The 15778-nt window shown below is 66.7% G+C and overlaps 1 protein-coding gene across 9 annotated transcripts in view; it reads left to right on the plus strand.

The window, feature by feature from the left end:
• Positions 1-10020, plus strand: part of PLEC (plectin) — a 56175-nt gene extending 46155 nt beyond the window's left edge. For 8 of the 9 annotated variants that reach the window (XM_079796185.1, XM_079796184.1, XM_079796189.1 and 5 more), the window contains 2 exons: positions 174-3554; positions 3643-10020. In XM_079796185.1, coding sequence (XP_079652311.1) covers positions 174-3554; positions 3643-9876 — 9615 coding nt within the window. In that variant the 3' untranslated portion in view covers positions 9877-10020. The remainder of the gene's footprint in view (positions 1-173; positions 3555-3642) is intronic. The other variant, XM_079796191.1, reaches the window with a different exon arrangement.
• The last annotated feature ends 5758 nt before the right edge of the window (positions 10021-15778 follow it).

Genomic DNA, 15778 nt, shown 5'->3' on the forward strand with positions numbered 1-15778 from the left:
GCTGCCCTGTGTCCCTGGCGGGTGCACGCTCCCTCTGCGCCGGGCTGTGACCTCTGTCTCCCTGACCCCCCATCGTGCTGTCCGCGTGGACTGTGGCGGTGCCGTGCCCCCCGCGCGCCGGGCCCGCACTCACACTCTCTCTGGTTCTCTCCCTCTCTCTGCCGCGGCCACAGAGGCTGGCCGAGCAGCAGCGGGCAGAGGAGCGGGAGCGCCTGGCCGAGGTGGAGGCCGCGCTGGAGCAGCAGCGGCAGCTGGCGGAGACGCACGCGCAGGCCAAGGCGCAGGCCGAGCGGGAGGCTCAGGAGCTGCAGCGGCGCATGCAGGAGGAGGTGGTGCGGCGCGAGGAGGCCGCGGTGGACGCGCAGCAGCAGAAGCGCAGCATCCAGGAGGAGCTGCAGCAGCTGCGGCAGAGCTCGGAGGCCGAGATCCAGGCCAAGGCCCGGCAGGCGGAGGAGGCGGAGCGCAGCCGCGTGCGCATCGAGGAGGAGATCCGCGTGGTGCGCCTGCAGCTGGAGACCACGGAGCGCCAGCGCGGCGGGGCCGAGGGCGAGCTCCAGGCCCTGCGGGCGCGCGCCGAGGAGGCCGAGGCGCAGAAGCGACAGGCGCAGGAGGAGGCGGAGCGCTTGCGGCGGCAGGTGCAGGAGGAGGCTCAGCGCAAGAAGCAGGCGGAGGCCGAGCTGGCTCTGCGCGTGAAGGCGGAGGCGGAGGCCGCCCGGGAGAAGCAGCGGGCCCTGCAGGCGCTGGAGGAGCTGCGGCTGCAGGCGGAGGAGGCGGACCGCCGTCTGCGGCAGGCGGAGGCCGAGCGGGCCCGCCAGGTACAGGTGGCCCTGGAGACGGCCCAGCGCAGCGCCGCGGCGGAACTGCAGAGCAAGCGCGCCTCCTTCGCGGAGAAGACGGCCCTGCTGGAGCGCACCCTCCAGGAGGAGCACGTCACCGTGACGCAGCTGCGCGAGGAGGCGGAGCGGCACGCCCAGCAGCAGGCGGAGGCGGAGCGCGCCCGGGAGGAGGCCGAGAGGGAGCTGGAGCGCTGGCAGCTGAAGGCCAACGAGGCGCTGCGGCTGCGGCTGCAGGCGGAAGAGGTGGCGCAGCAGAAGAGCCTGGCGCAGGCCGAGGCGGAGAAGCAGAAGGAGGAGGCCGAGCGCGAGGCGCGGCGGCGGGGCAAGGCGGAGGAGCAGGCGGTGCGGCAGCGGGAGCTGGCCGAGCAGGAGCTGGAGAAGCAGCGGCAGCTGGCGGAGGGCACGGCCCAGCAGCGCCTGGCCGCAGAGCAGGAGCTGATCCGGCTGCGGGCCGAGACCGAGCAGGGGGAGCAGCAGCGGCTGCTGCTGGAGGAGGAGCTGGGGCGGCTGCAGCGCGAGGCGGCCGAGGCCAAGCAGAAGCGCCAGGAGCTGGAGGCGGAGCTGGCCAAGGTGCGCGCCGAGATGGAGGTGCTGCTGGCCAGCAAGGCCCGGGCCGAGGAGGAGTCGCGCTCCACCAGCGAGAAGTCGAAGCAGCGGCTGGAAGCTGAGGCCGGGCGCTTCCGGGAGTTGGCGGAGGAGGCCGCCCGCTTGCGTGCCCTGGCGGAGGAGGCCAAGCGGCAGCGGCAGCTGGCGGAAGAGGACGCTGCGCGGCAGCGGGCGGAGGCGGAGCGGGTGCTCACGGAGAAGCTGGCCACCATCAGCGAGGCCACGCGGCTCAAGACGGAGGCGGAGATCGCGCTGAAGGAGAAGGAGGCGGAAAACGAGCGCCTTCGGCGGCTGGCGGAGGACGAGGCCTTCCACCGGCGGCGGCTGGAGGAGCAGGCGGCCCAGCACAAGGCGGACATCGAGGAGCGGCTGGCTCAGCTGCGCAAGGCCTCGGAGAGCGAGCTGGAGCGGCAGAAGGGGCTGGTGGAGGACACGCTGCGGCAGCGGCGGCAGGTGGAGGAGGAGATCCTGGCCCTGAAGGCGAGCTTCGAGCGCGCGGCCGCCGGCAAGGCGGAGCTGGAGCTCGAGCTGGTGCGCATCCGCAGCAACGCGGAGGACACGCTGCGCAGCAAGGAGCAGGCGGAGCTGGAGGCCACGCGGCAGCGGCAGCTGGCGGCCGAGGAGGAGCAGCGGCGCCGTGAGGCGGAGGAGCGCGTGCAGAAGAGCCTGGCGGCCGAGGAGGAGGCCGCGCGGCAACGCAAAGCGGCGTTGGAGGAAGTGGAGCGGCTCAAGGCCAAGGTGGAGGAGGCGCGGCGCCTGCGCGAGCGCGCGGAGCAGGAGTCGGCGCGCCAGCTGCAGCTGGCCCAGGACGCTGCGCAGAAGCGGCTGCAGGCGGAGGAGAAGGCGCACGTGTTCGCGGTGCAGCAGAAGGAGCAGGAACTGCAGCAGACCCTGCAGCAGGAGCAGAGCGTGCTGGAGCGGCTGCGCGGCGAGGCAGAGGCCGCTCGGCGGGCCGCCGAAGAGGCCGAGGAGGCGCGGGAGCAGGCCGAGCGGGAAGCAGCACAGTCGCGCATGCAGGTGGAGGAGGCGGAGCGGCTGAAGCAGTCGGCGGAGCAAGAGGCGCAGGCCCGGGCGCAGGCGCAGGCCGCCGCGGAGAAGCTGCGGAAGGAAGCCGAGCAGGAGGCGAAGCGGCGGGCGCAGGCGGAGCAGGCGGCCCTGCGGCAGAAACAGGCGGCCGACGCGGAGATGGAGAAGCACAAGAAGTTCGCGGAGCAGACGCTGCGGCAGAAGGCGCAGGTGGAGCAGGAGCTGACGACCCTGCGGCTGCAGCTGGAGGAGACCGACCACCAGAAGGGCATCCTGGACGAGGAGCTGCAGCGGCTGAAGGCGGAGGTGACGGAGGCGGCGCGCCAGCGCAGCCAGGTGGAGGAGGAGCTCTTCTCCGTGCGCGTGCAGATGGAGGAGCTGGGCAAGCTCAAGGCGCGCATCGAGGCCGAGAACCGCGCGCTCATCCTGCGCGACAAGGACAACACGCAGCGCTTCCTGGAGGAGGAGGCCGAGAAGATGAAGCAGGTGGCGGAGGAGGCCGCGCGGCTGAGCGTGGCGGCCCAGGAGGCGGCACGGCTGCGGCAGCTGGCGGAGGAGGACCTGGCGCAGCAGCGGGCGCTGGCCGAGAAGATGCTCAAGGAGAAGATGCAGGCGGTGCAGGAGGCCACGCGGCTCAAGGCCGAGGCCGAGCTGCTGCAGCAGCAGAAGGAGCTGGCGCAGGAGCAGGCCCGGCGCCTGCAGGAGGACAAGGCGCAGATGGAGCAGCAGCTGGCGCAGGAGACGCAGGGCTTCCAGCGGACCCTGGAGGCCGAGCGGCAGCGGCAGCTGGAGATGAGCGCGGAGGCCGAGCGCCTGAAGCTGCGCGTGGCCGAGATGAGCCGGGCGCAGGCCCGCGCGGAGGAGGACGCCCAGCGCTTCCGGAAGCAGGCGGAGGAGATCGGCGAGAAGCTGCACCGCACGGAGCTCGCCACGCAGGAGAAGGTGACTCTGGTGCAGACGCTGGAGATCCAGCGGCAGCAGAGCGACCAGGACGCCGAGCGCCTGCGGGAGGCGATCGCCGAGCTGGAGCGCGAGAAGGAGAAGCTCAAGCAGGAGGCCAGGTTACTCCAGCTCAAGTCGGAGGAGGTACCGGCCCCTCTCGCGCTCAGGGGCGGGCGGGCGGGGTGGGGGGCCCCCCCGGGCTGAGGTCCCTGACCGCCCTTCCCCTCCACAGATGCAGACGGTGACGCAGGAGCAGCTGCTGCAGGAGACGCAGGCCCTGCAGCAGAGCTTCCTGTCGGAGAAGGACAGCCTGCTGCAGCGGGAGCAGCTCATCGAGCAGGAGAAGGCCAAGCTGGAGCGGCTGTTCCGGGACGAGGTGGCCAAGGCGAAGACGCTGCGGGAGGAGCAGCAGCGGCAGCAGCAGCAGATGGAGCAGGAGAAGCAGCAGCTGGTGGCCAGCATGGAGGAGGCCCGGCGGCGGCAGCGTGAGGCCGAGGAGGGCGTGCGGCGCAAGCAGGAGGAGCTGCAGCGCCTGGAGCAGCAGCGGCAGGCGCAGGAGAAGCTGCTGGCCGAGGAGAACCAGCGGCTGCGGGAGCGGCTGCAGCGGCTGGAGGAGGAGCACCGCGCCGCGCTGGCCCACTCCGAGGAGATCGCTGCCTCGCAGGCCGCCGCCGCCAAGACCCTGCCCAACGGCCGGGACGCCCCCGACGGCCCGGCCGCGGAGGCGGAGCCCGAGTTCGCCTTTGACGGCCTGCGGCGGAAGGTGCCGGCCCAGCGGCTGCGGGACGTGGGCATCCTGCGCCCCGAGGAGCTGCAGCGGCTGGAGCAGGGCCGCACCACGGTGGCCGAGCTGGCGCAGCGGGAGGACGTGCGCCGCTACCTGCAGGGCCGCAGCAGCATCGCGGGCCTGCTGCTGGAGCCCGCCCACGAGAAGCTGAGCGTGTACGCGGCCCTGCAGCGGCAGCTGCTGAGCCCCGGCACCGCCCTCATCCTGCTGGAGGCCCAGGCGGCCTCGGGCTTCCTCCTGGACCCCGTGCGCAACCGGCGGCTGACGGTCAATGAGGCCGTGAAGGAGGGCCTCGTGGGCCCCGAGCTGCACCACAAGCTGCTGTCGGCCGAGCGGGCGGTCACCGGCTACAAGGACCCCTACACCGGGGAGCAGATCTCCCTCTTCCAGGCCATGCAGAAGGACCTGATCGTCCGGGACCACGGCATCCGCCTGCTGGAGGCCCAGATCGCCACGGGCGGCATCATCGACCCCGTGCACAGCCACCGCGTGCCCGTGGAGGTGGCCTACAAGAACGGCTACTTCGACGAGGAGATGAGCCGCGTGCTGGCCGACCCGAGCGACGACACCAAGGGCTTCTTCGACCCCAACACGCACGAGAACCTCACGTACCTGCAGCTGCTGGAGCGCTGCGTGGAGGACCCCGAGACCGGCCTGCGCCTGCTGCCGCTCACCGACCAGGCGGCCAAGGCCGGCGAGCTGGTCTACACGGACTCGGAGGCCCGGGACGTGTTCAAGAAGGCCACCATCTCGGCGCCGTTCGGCAGCTTCCAGGGCAGGACGGTGACCATCTGGGAGATCATCAACTCCGAGTACTTCACGGCGGAGCAGCGGCGGGACCTGCTGCGCCAGTTCCGCACGGGCAAGGTCACCGTGGAGAAGATCATCAAGATCGTCATCACCGTGGTCGAGGAGCACGAGCAGAAGGGACAGCTGTGCTTCGAGGGCCTGCGCGCCCTGGTGCCCGCCGCCGAGCTGCTGGAGAGCAGGGTCATCAACCGCGACCTCCTCCGCCAGCTGCAGCAGGGCGAGCGCTCGGTGCGCGAGGTCGCGGAGCTGGACGCCGTGCGCCAGGCCCTGCGGGGCAGCGACGTCATCGCGGGCGTGTGGCTGGAAGAAGCCGGGCAGAAGCTGAGCCTCTACGAGGCCCTGAAGAGAGACCTGCTGCCGCCGGAGGTGGCCGTGGCCCTGCTGGAGGCCCAGGCCGGCACCGGGCACATCGTCGACCCCGCCACCAGCGCCCGGCTGACCGTGGACGAGGCCGTGCGCACCGGCCTGGTGGGGCCCGAGCTGCACGAGAAGCTGCTGTCGGCCGAGAAGGCCGTGACGGGCTACAAGGACCCGTACTCAGGGCAGAGCGTCTCCCTGTTCCAGGCCCTGAAGAAGGGCCTCCTCCCCAGGGAGCAGGGCCTCCGGCTGCTGGACGCCCAGCTGTCCACGGGCGGCATCGTGGACCCCGGCCGGAGCCACCGCGTGCCCCTGGACGTGGCCTACGCCCGGGGCTTCCTGGACAAGGACACCCGCAAAGCCCTGAAGGCGCCCCGGGACGAGGCCAAGACCTACGTGGACCCCCGGACGCGGGAGCCGGTCACGTACGGCCATCTGCAGCAGCAGTGCCGGCCGGACCCGCTGACCGGGCTGAGCCTGCTGCCGCTGTCGGAGAAGGCCGCCCGGGCCCGGCAGGAGGAGCGGTACTCGGAGGTCCAGGCCCGCGAGGCCTTCCAGAAGGCCACGGTCGAGGTGCCCGCGGGCAGCTTCCAGGGCCGGGCGGTGAGCGTCTGGGAGCTCATCCACTCCGAGTACTTCACGGAGGAGCAGCGGCGGGAGCTGCTGCAGCAGTTCCGCACGGGCAAGGTCACGGTGGAGAAGATCCTCAAGATCGTCGTCACCATCGTGGAGGAGGTGGAGACCGTGCGGAGGGAGCGGCTCTCCTTCAGCGGCCTCCGCGCCCCGGTGCCGGCCAGCGAGCTGCTGGCCTCCGGGGTCCTCAGCCAGGCCCAGTTTGAGCAGCTCCAGGGCGGCAAGACGTCGGTCAAGGACCTGTCGGAGGTGGACTCCGTGCGGACGCTCCTGCAGGGCGGCGGCTGCCTCGCCGGCGTCTACCTGGAGGACTCGCGGGAGAAGGTGACCATCTATGAGGCCATGCGGCGCGGCCTGCTGCGGCCCAGCACGGCCACGCTGCTGCTCGAGGCCCAGGCGGCCACCGGCTTCCTGGTGGACCCCGTGCGGAACCAGCGGCTGTACGTCCACGAGGCGGTGAAGGCGGGCGTAGTGGGCCCCGAGCTGCACGAGAAGCTGCTGTCGGCGGAGAAGGCCGTGACGGGCTACAAGGACCCGTACTCGGGCAGCACCATCTCCCTCTTCCAGGCCATGCAGAAGGGCCTGGTGCTCCGGGACCACGGCATCCGCCTGCTGGAGGCCCAGATCGCCACGGGCGGCATCATCGACCCCGTGCACAGCCACCGCCTCCCCGTGCACGTGGCCTACCAGCGCGGCTACTTCGACGAGGAGATGAGCCGCGTGCTGGCCGACCCGAGCGATGACACCAAGGGCTTCTTCGACCCCAACACGCACGAGAACCTCACGTACCTGCAGCTGCTGGAGCGCTGCGTGGAGGACCCCGAGACCGGCCTGCGCCTGCTGCCGCTGAAGGGGGCGGAGAAGGTGGAGGTGGTGGAGACGACGCAGGTGTACACGGAGGAGGAGACCCGGAGGGCCTTCGAGGAGACGCAGATCGAAATCCCGGCCGGCGCCGGTGGCGGCAGCGGCCCGGGCGGCTCCACCATGTCGCTGTGGGAGGTGATGCAGTCGGACCTGATCCCGGAAGAGCAGCGGACCCGGCTGATGGCCGACTTCCAGGCCGGCCGGGTGACCAAGGAGCGCATGATCATCATCATCATCGAGATCATCGAGAAGACGGAGATCGTGCGCCAGCAGAACCTGGCGTCCTACGACTACGTGCGCCGCCGCCTCACGGCCGAGGACCTGTACGAGGCGCGCATCATCTCCCGCGAGGCCTGCCGCCTGCTCCGGGAAGGCACCAAGAGCCTGCGCGAGGTGCTCGAGGCCGAGTCCGCCTGGCGCTTCCTCTACGGCACGGGCTGCGTGGCCGGCGTGTACCTGCCCGGCTCCCAGCAGACGCTGACCGTCTACCAGGCCCTCAAGAAGGGGCTGCTGAGCGCCGAGGTGGCCCGCCTGCTGCTGGAGGCCCAGGCGGCCACGGGCTTCCTGCTGGACCCCGTGAAGGGCGAGCGGCTGACGGTGGACGAGGCCGTGCGGAAGGGGCTGGTGGGCCCCGAGCTGCACGACCGGCTGCTGTCGGCCGAGCGGGCCGTGACCGGCTACCGGGACCCCTACACGGAGCAGCCCATCTCGCTCTTCCAGGCCATGAGGAAGGACCTGATCCCCGCCGAGGAGGCCCTGCGGCTGCTGGACGCCCAGCTGGCGACGGGCGGCATCGTGGACCCGCGCCTGGGCTTCCACCTCCCGCTCGAGGTGGCCTACCAGCGCGGCTACCTCAACAAGGACACGCACGACCGGCTGTCGGAGCCCAGCGAGGTGCGCAGCTACCTGGACCCCTCCACGGACGAGCGCCTCAGCTACACGCAGCTGCTCCGGCGCTGCCGCCGTGACGAGAACAGCGGCCAGCTGCTCCTGCCGCTCTCGGACGCCCGCAAGCTGACCTTCCGCGGGCTGCGCAAGCAGATCACCGTGGAGGAGCTGGTGCGCTCGCAGGTCATGGACGAGGCCACCGCGCGGCAGCTGCAGGAGGGCCTGGCCTCGGTGGAGGAGGTCACCAAGACGCTGCAGAAGTTCCTGGAGGGCACCAGCTGCATCGCCGGCGTGCTGGTCGACGCCACCAAGGAGCGGCTGTCGGTCTACCAGGCCATGAAGAAGGGCATCATCCGCCCGGGCACGGCCTTCGAGCTCCTGGAGGCGCAGGCGGCCACCGGCTACGTCATCGACCCCATCAAGGGGCTCAAGCTGACCGTGGAGGAGGCCGTGCGCATGGGCATCGTGGGCCCCGAGTTCAAGGACAAGCTGCTGTCGGCCGAGCGGGCGGTGACCGGTTACAAGGACCCCTACTCCGGGAAGCTCATCTCCCTCTTCCAGGCCATGAAGAAGGGGCTGATCCTCAAGGACCACGGCATCCGCCTGCTGGAGGCCCAGATCGCCACGGGCGGCATCATCGACCCCGAGGAGAGCCACCGGCTGCCCGTGGAGATGGCCTACCAGCGCGGCCTCTTCGACGAGGAGATGAACGCCATCCTGGCCGACCCGAGCGACGACACCAAGGGCTTCTTCGACCCCAACACGGAGGAGAATCTCACGTACCTGCAGCTGATGGAGCGCTGCGTGGCCGACCCGCAGACGGGCCTGAGCCTGCTGCCGCTGAAGGAGAAGAAGCGCGAGCGGAAGACGTCCTCCAAGTCCTCGGTGCGCAAGCGCCGCGTGGTGATCGTGGACCCCGAGACGGGCAAGGAGATGTCGGTGAACGAGGCGTACCGCAAGGGCCTCATCGACCACCAGACCTACCTGGAGCTGTCGGAGCAGGAGTGCGAGTGGGAGGAGATCACCATCTCCTCCTCGGACGGCGTGGTCAAGTCCATGATCATCGACCGCCGCTCCGGCCGCCAGTACGACATCGACGAGGCCATCACCAAGAACCTCATCGACCGCTCCGTGCTGGACCAGTACCGCGCCGGCACGCTCTCCATCGCCGAGTTCGCCGACATGCTCTCGGGCAACGCCGGCGGCTTCCGCTCCCGCTCGTCCTCCGTGGGGTCGTCCTCGTCCTACCCCATCAGCCCGGCCGCCTCCAGGACGCAGCTGGCCTCCTGGTCCGACCCCACCGAGGAGACGGGCCCCGTGGCCGGCATCCTGGACACGGAGACGCTGGAGAAGGTGTCCATCACGGAGGCCATGCACCGCAACCTGGTGGACAACATCACGGGGCAGCGGCTGCTGGAGGCGCAGGCCTGCACGGGGGGCATCATCGACCCCAGCACCGGCGAGCGCTTCCCCGTCGCCGACGCCGTCGGCAGGGGCCTGGTGGACAAGGTCATGGTGGATCGCATCAACCTGGCCCAGAAGGCCTTCCACGGCTTCGAGGACCCGCGCACCAAGGCCAAGATGTCGGCCGCGCAGGCCCTGAGGAAGGGCTGGCTCTACTACGAGGCCGGGCAGCGCTTCCTGGAGGTGCAGTACCTGACCGGCGGCCTCATCGAGCCCGACACGCCGGGCCGCGTGCCCCTCGACGAGGCGCTGCAGCGCGGCACGGTGGACGCCCGCACCGCCCAGAAGCTGCGCGACGTGGGCGCACACTCCAAGTACCTCACCTGCCCCAAGACCAAGCTCAAGATCTCCTACAAGGACGCGCTGGACCGCAGCATGGTGGAGGAGGGCACGGGGCTGCGGCTGCTGGAGGCGGCCGCCCAGTCCAGCAAGGGCTACTACAGCCCCTACAGCGTCAGCGGCTCCGGCTCCACGGCCGGCTCCCGCACCGGCTCCCGCACCGGCTCCCGGGCCGGCTCCCGCCGGGGCAGCTTCGACGCCACGGGCTCCGGCTTCTCCATGACCTTCTCCTCCTCCTCCTACTCCTCCTCCGGCTACGGCCGCCGCTACACCACCTCGGGGCCCTCGTCCTCCCTGGGGGGCCCCGAGTCCACCACGGCCTGAGCCCGCCTGCCCCCCGCCCCCCCGCTCTGCATGTGGCCAGGCTCCCCGCCAGGCGCCGAGTCTTTCCTTCTGTCACGTTTAACGGTGTCTTCCTCCCGAGCGGTGCCTCAAGTTTAACCAAAAAGACCAGACTGACGTGTGCACGGCGTGCCGTCCAGGCCGCCCTGTGTCTCGGGGGTCAGGGCTGGCCTAGCCCCACTGACCACCCCACCCCCTCGGTCCTCCTCCTCTACCTGCCACTCACCACAGCCAGGTGCCTTGCAGGGCCCAGAGCAAGGGCCCCCAACCCAGCCCTCCTGTCTCCCCAGGGGTTCTATGTGGGTGAGGTCCCCCACCCTGTAGGCCGGCCCCACTCAACGACCAAGCAGCCCCCAGTCCTGGCTGCTCGGGGCAGGGGGCCCCGTCCCTGGCAGGGCCCCCGGGTCTGGCGCTTTCTCATCTTCCAGGACTGACCAGCTGGCCCAGTGGGCCTTGGGGGGAGGGCGCGGGTCCTGTGTCACCCGTCTCGTCCCGTCTGTCCAGAGCAGCCTCTTCCCCATGAGAAGATGAGGGTCCCGCCTGCAGGGCCAGCTGGCCGGGCTCTGTCCCCAGCCCCCAGCCCCCGACACTCTCCTGAGACCCCAGGCTCTGGCTTCTGCCTTCAGCCTCCGCTCCTAGTAAGTGCCTTCTGTGTCCGCCTCGCACACCCGGCCCCGAGGGCCCCGGCTTGGGGTGAGACGGCCCCCCCTACCCCCCCCCCCCTCGGTGCACCTGGGGCTGCTGGCCCTGGCTGGCATGGCTGGGACTTCTGCGGGCTCTTTTCTCGGACCCGTGGCTCCTGGGGCCTCGAGTCCTGCCTAGGGTGCTGCCCGCCCGCCCGTCTCTCCGGAGCTCAGCCCTGGCCTCGGGGCACCCCCACCCCCACCCTCTGACTGAGCTTTGCATGTTCCACTAACCCGGGGGGGGGGGGGGGGCGGCGGGTGAGGGGCCAGGCTTCCGGCTGCCTCTGGGCAGAACACTAACCTGACCACGGGCGGGCCTGCGGCGCCCACCCCAATAAACGCAATTCCACCTCCTGCGGCCTCGCCTCTCCTTTGTCCTGGGGTCCGGGGTGTGTGGGGGTTCGGTGGGCGCCGCGGGCCTCGGCTCAGAGCTTAGACCCTGCACCCTGGCCCGGGCCTCGGAGCCGGGCTTCGGCCAAGACGTGGCCCTGAGGTCACGTCGTGGGCAGGAGGAACCCAGACTGAACCGCCCTGAGCAGGAGACGGGTGAGGGGCAGGCAGGGGCCAGGCCAGCTCCTGCGCGGTCCTGCCCTGCCGTCCCTCCACGTGGGGACGCGTCGCTGCTTAGCCCTTCGCTGGGGGCGTGATGGGCACGCACGCTGAGGGGGTGTCCCCTGGTCCCGTAGCCGTTGGCCATCGCCTGCCCCCCCTCGCCCTCCCCGCCTGGAGGTAAGGTGGTCCCTGTCCACCATGGGGACCTGCCCAGGAGGATGCGGCCAAGAGCCCCAGCGGCCAGCGGCTGGGCCCCTCACGTCCCGCTTATCCCAGCGTCGGCAGGATTCTTCCTGGGAAAACTTCCGAGGGGGTTGGGGGGCAGCCGCAGCCCCCCGGAGCCGCTGGCCCTGAGGCACCACGGGGTGTTCGCCCGCTGTGCCCAGGGCGGGCGGTGACCAGACACTCACCTGGGTCTGCGTGCTGGCGGCCAGGCCCCCGGCGGGGTCCCTTCTCCGTGACCGCTCACAGCTGGCGTGGGAGCATGGGGTGCCCGGGCAGCAGCCGCCTCCACGCGATGGGCAGGGTCACCTCCTCCAGGTGGCGGCCGCGCGGCCCGTGGGGCCCTGGGCAGGGGCCCCCGCGGCGAGCTGAGGGAGACACGCTCACGGTGTCCCTCCCGGGCAGTGGTGTTTTCCTCCTGGAATTAGGACGGTGGTGGTGTTTTTTCAGGTTTTTTTTCTAATGTGTTTTTATTTATTTTTATTTTTATATGTTTTTTATCTCAGAGAAGAAGGGAGGGAGGGAGAGAGAGAGAAACATCAATGATGAGAGAGAATCATGGATTGGCTGCTTCCTGCACGCCCCCTACTGGGGATGGAGCCTGCAACCCTGGCATGTGCCCTTGACCGGAATCGAACCCGGGACCTCCTGGTTCCTGGGTTGACACTCCACTGCTGAGCCGCACGGCCGGGCAGGACGGCTGTGTTCTCACAGGGACCAGAAGTCCCTGCCCCGTGGGCACGTGGGTCCTGGTGTCCGGCCCCTCCCCGCCCACTCCCTGGTTCCTATCTCCTAGGGCCACGACTCGGGTGGCGCCCGTCCTGAGACGGTGCTGCGGTCCTCGGGGACGCCCGCCTCTCCTCAGGCGCTGCCCAGCCCTCTGCCGGCCAGCAGCTGCTGCTGGGCGAGGCGTCCCGGCCCCGGCCCCACGCTGCACCCCGCGCTGTGAGCCGGTCCGTTTTGCAGGAACTCACACTGGAGACGGACGGAGGCGCCAGGCCAGCATCGAGCCTGGAGCCGTCGATTTCCCGCGGAGCTGCTGGCCGGAGTGTCTCCGGGGCCCCTGGGAGGCTGATGGGCAGCAGGGAAGGGCCGGGCTGGGAGAGGGGGCCGTGCAGGCAGCCCGTGCACCTGGGCAGCCCTGGTCGTGCCGGGTTCAAGCACTGGAGGCCTGGCGTCCTCGGGCCAAGTCGTCGGCCGTGGGCGGCTCGGTGCCGCCCGTGCCCACACTCCCTGTGTCCACCCAGCAGCCCCTCCAGCCCGCACAGTCCCGCCCCTCAGGTTCTGACCAACCAGCCGGACCGTTTCCCCAGGTGACTGAGTCCAGGTGAGCCCGGCCGTGGGCCCCGCCCCTGTCCACACGGAGGACCCGGGGCTTCACAGGCCATCGAACACGGGGGGGTGGACAGATCCGCGATGACAGATTGCAGAGCCCCTTCCTCATGGAACCCCGTGAGGGACGGGGATCTCGAACGGCACTACATGCAGCCTGGCCTCCTGGGCATCATGGAACCCTCCACCCGTGTTAGCAGAACACGTTCTTTCCCACATGGAACACTTGTCAGCACATATTCTGGGCCATAAAATTAGACGCGGTGGGTTTCCAAGGATTCAGGCATCAACAGCATGTTGTCTGACACAGTGAAATTAAATTAGAAATGAACAGGAAAAAAAAAATCTGGAAATTCCCCAAATATTAGGAAACTAAATAATCGGTTTCTAAATAATTTGTGGGATTAAGAAGTCAAAAGGGGAATTGGAGAGTATTTCGAACTGAATAAAAATTAAAAAATATTCAAGTTTGAGAGATGCAGCTAAAGCAGTACTTAGGGAGAAATTCCTCATGGAACCCCGTGAGGGACGGGGATCTCGAACGGCACTACATGCAGCCTGGCCTCCTGGGCATCATGGAACCCTCCACCCATGTTAGCAGAACACATGGGTGCCTTTGTTGGAAAAGGAGAAAGGAGGTCTTGGAGCAATGGTCTCAGCTGCACCTTAAGAAACTAGAAAAAGAAGAGAAAGTTCTCCCAGCCAGCGTGGCTCGGTGGATAGAGCGTCGGCCTGCGGACTGAGGGGTCCCAGGTTCGATTCCGGTCAAGGGCACATGCCTGGGTTGCGGGCTTGATCCCCCGTGTGGGGCCTGCGGGAGGCAGCCGATCAATGATTCTCTCTCATCATTGATGTTTCTCTCTCTCTCTCCCTTCCCCTGCCTCTCTGAAATCAATAAAAATATATTTAAAAAATAAAAAATAAATTAAAAAAAAATAAGAGAAAGCTCAAAGTAAGAAGAATGGGGATAAGGACAGTCAGAGCAGGAACCAATGAAATGGAAAACAAAACAGTTAGGAACGGGGGGAATCAAGGAAATTGGCAGCTGGTGTTGGCGGCAATAACAGTAACAAACCCAGTGGCACAGGGAAGAAGTTAAAAACCAACATCAGGAAGGAGGGGGGAGACAGCACCACAGGTAATAAAGACAAACAGAGAGCACGACGAACAACTTTCTGTCAATAAACTCGACAACCGAGATGAAAGAGAGACATTTCTTACGAAACAGACACGGCCGGAGCTCACCCAGGAAGACACGGGCGGCCCGCGCAGCCCTGAATCCATGGAAGAAGTTGGATTTGTCGTTTAAAATCCTTCCCACAAAACCGGCCCCGATGATTTCACCGGGGAATTCTACCAAATACACGAGGGGAAAATAGTTCCAATTCTGCACAGACGTCCCAGGACACTGACGAGGAGAGAACTCCCTTCGCGTGATAAAGGGCATCTACGCAAACACCTACAGCCAATGTCGTCTTTAACGGTGGCAGACCCGGAGGTCATGGAAAGGGGACATTGTATCAGAAGTTACAGCCACGGTCCATAGGGTGAACAGTAATCGGTATGATGAAAGCCTGAGCGACGGTTACGGCGGAACGACCAGGACGACCGGTCGCTATGATGCGCACTGACCCCCAGGGGGCAGCTCCTGTGTCGAGCGCCGCTCGGCCAGAAGCTGGGCTCACGGCTGGCGAGCACAGCAGCAGTGGCAGGAGCCTCTCCTGCCTCCACGGCAGTGCTAAGGAGCGAGGGATCCCGGATTGCGAGAGGGATCGGGCCTAAGCCGGCAGTCAGACATCCCCCAAGGGGTCCCGGACTATGAGAGGGTGCAGGCTGGGCTGAGAGACCCCCCCTGCCTCAGTGCATGAATTTCATGCACCGGACTTTTAGTAATAATAATAATAATAATAATAATAATAATAATAAAATGCTTCCATCTTGGAAAGGAAGAAGTAAACTGTCTTTATTCACCAAGGACATGGTCATCCATGTAGAAAAATCTAACAGGTTCTACGAAAAGCCGGTAGACCTACTTAATGAGCTTAGCAAGATTGTGGGACACAAGATCAAGATACAAAGGGCCCTTGTGCTACATTGCAACAATGAACAGTCAGAAACTGACATTTAAAAGGTCTTGTTTAAAGAGCATCAAAAATATGAGCTACTTAGGGACCGTCGGACAAGAAGTGTGCAAGACTTGAGCACCGAGGACAGAGCATTGCGGAGGGATCGGTAAACACCTCAGTTAGATCAGTGGGCCCACACCCCAACTGTATGGTCCTTCTAACCAATGTCACCCCAAAAATTTAATTTCAGCCGAAACCGGTTTGGCTCAGTGGATAGAGCATCGGCCTGCGGACTGAAAGGTCCCAGGTTTGATTCTGGTCAAGGGCATGTACCTTGGTTGCGGGCACATCCCCAGTGGGGGGGGTGCAGGAGGCAGCTGATCCATGTTTCTAGCTCTCTATCCCTCTCCCTTCCTCTCTGTAAAAAATCAATAAAATATATTTAAAAAAAATAAAAAAATTTTAATTTCAAAAAGGGGAAAAAATCAAGTCAGTGGAGAGAGCGAGCCCTTGTTCATGGATCAGAACACTCAGTGTGGTCAAAGTCTTCTCCCCAAATCGAACTATAGCTTCAATGCAACTCAACCAAAATCCCAGCAGGTTTGGTGTTTTTTTTAGAAATTGACAAGCTGAGTCTAACGTTCACGTGGAGGCCTTGACCAGGCCGCGCAGCTGGTTAGAGCTGCTCCCAACACGCCCAGGTTGCAGGTTCTCCCCGGTCAGGGCACAGACGAAAAAGCCACCAATGGCCCTGGGTGGTGTGGCTCAGTGGATAGCGCGCCGGCCTGCGGACTGAAGGGTCCTGGGTTCGATTCCCGTCAAGGGCACATGCCCGGGTTGTGGGCTCAATCTACAACCAGTAGGGGGCGTGCAGGAGGCAGCCGATCCATGATTCTCGTTGTTGATGTTTCTCTCTCTCGCCTTCTCCCTTCCTCTATCTACAATCAATCAATAAACATTAAAAAAATAAAATAACAAAATGGGCGTGGAATGCAAGGGGCCAAGGACGGCTCCCACAGGTCGGGGAAG

Source organism: Cnephaeus nilssonii (genome assembly GCF_951640355.1).
Source record: "Cnephaeus nilssonii genome assembly, chromosome: 18".
Taxonomy (NCBI): Eukaryota; Metazoa; Chordata; class Mammalia; order Chiroptera; family Vespertilionidae; genus Cnephaeus; species Cnephaeus nilssonii.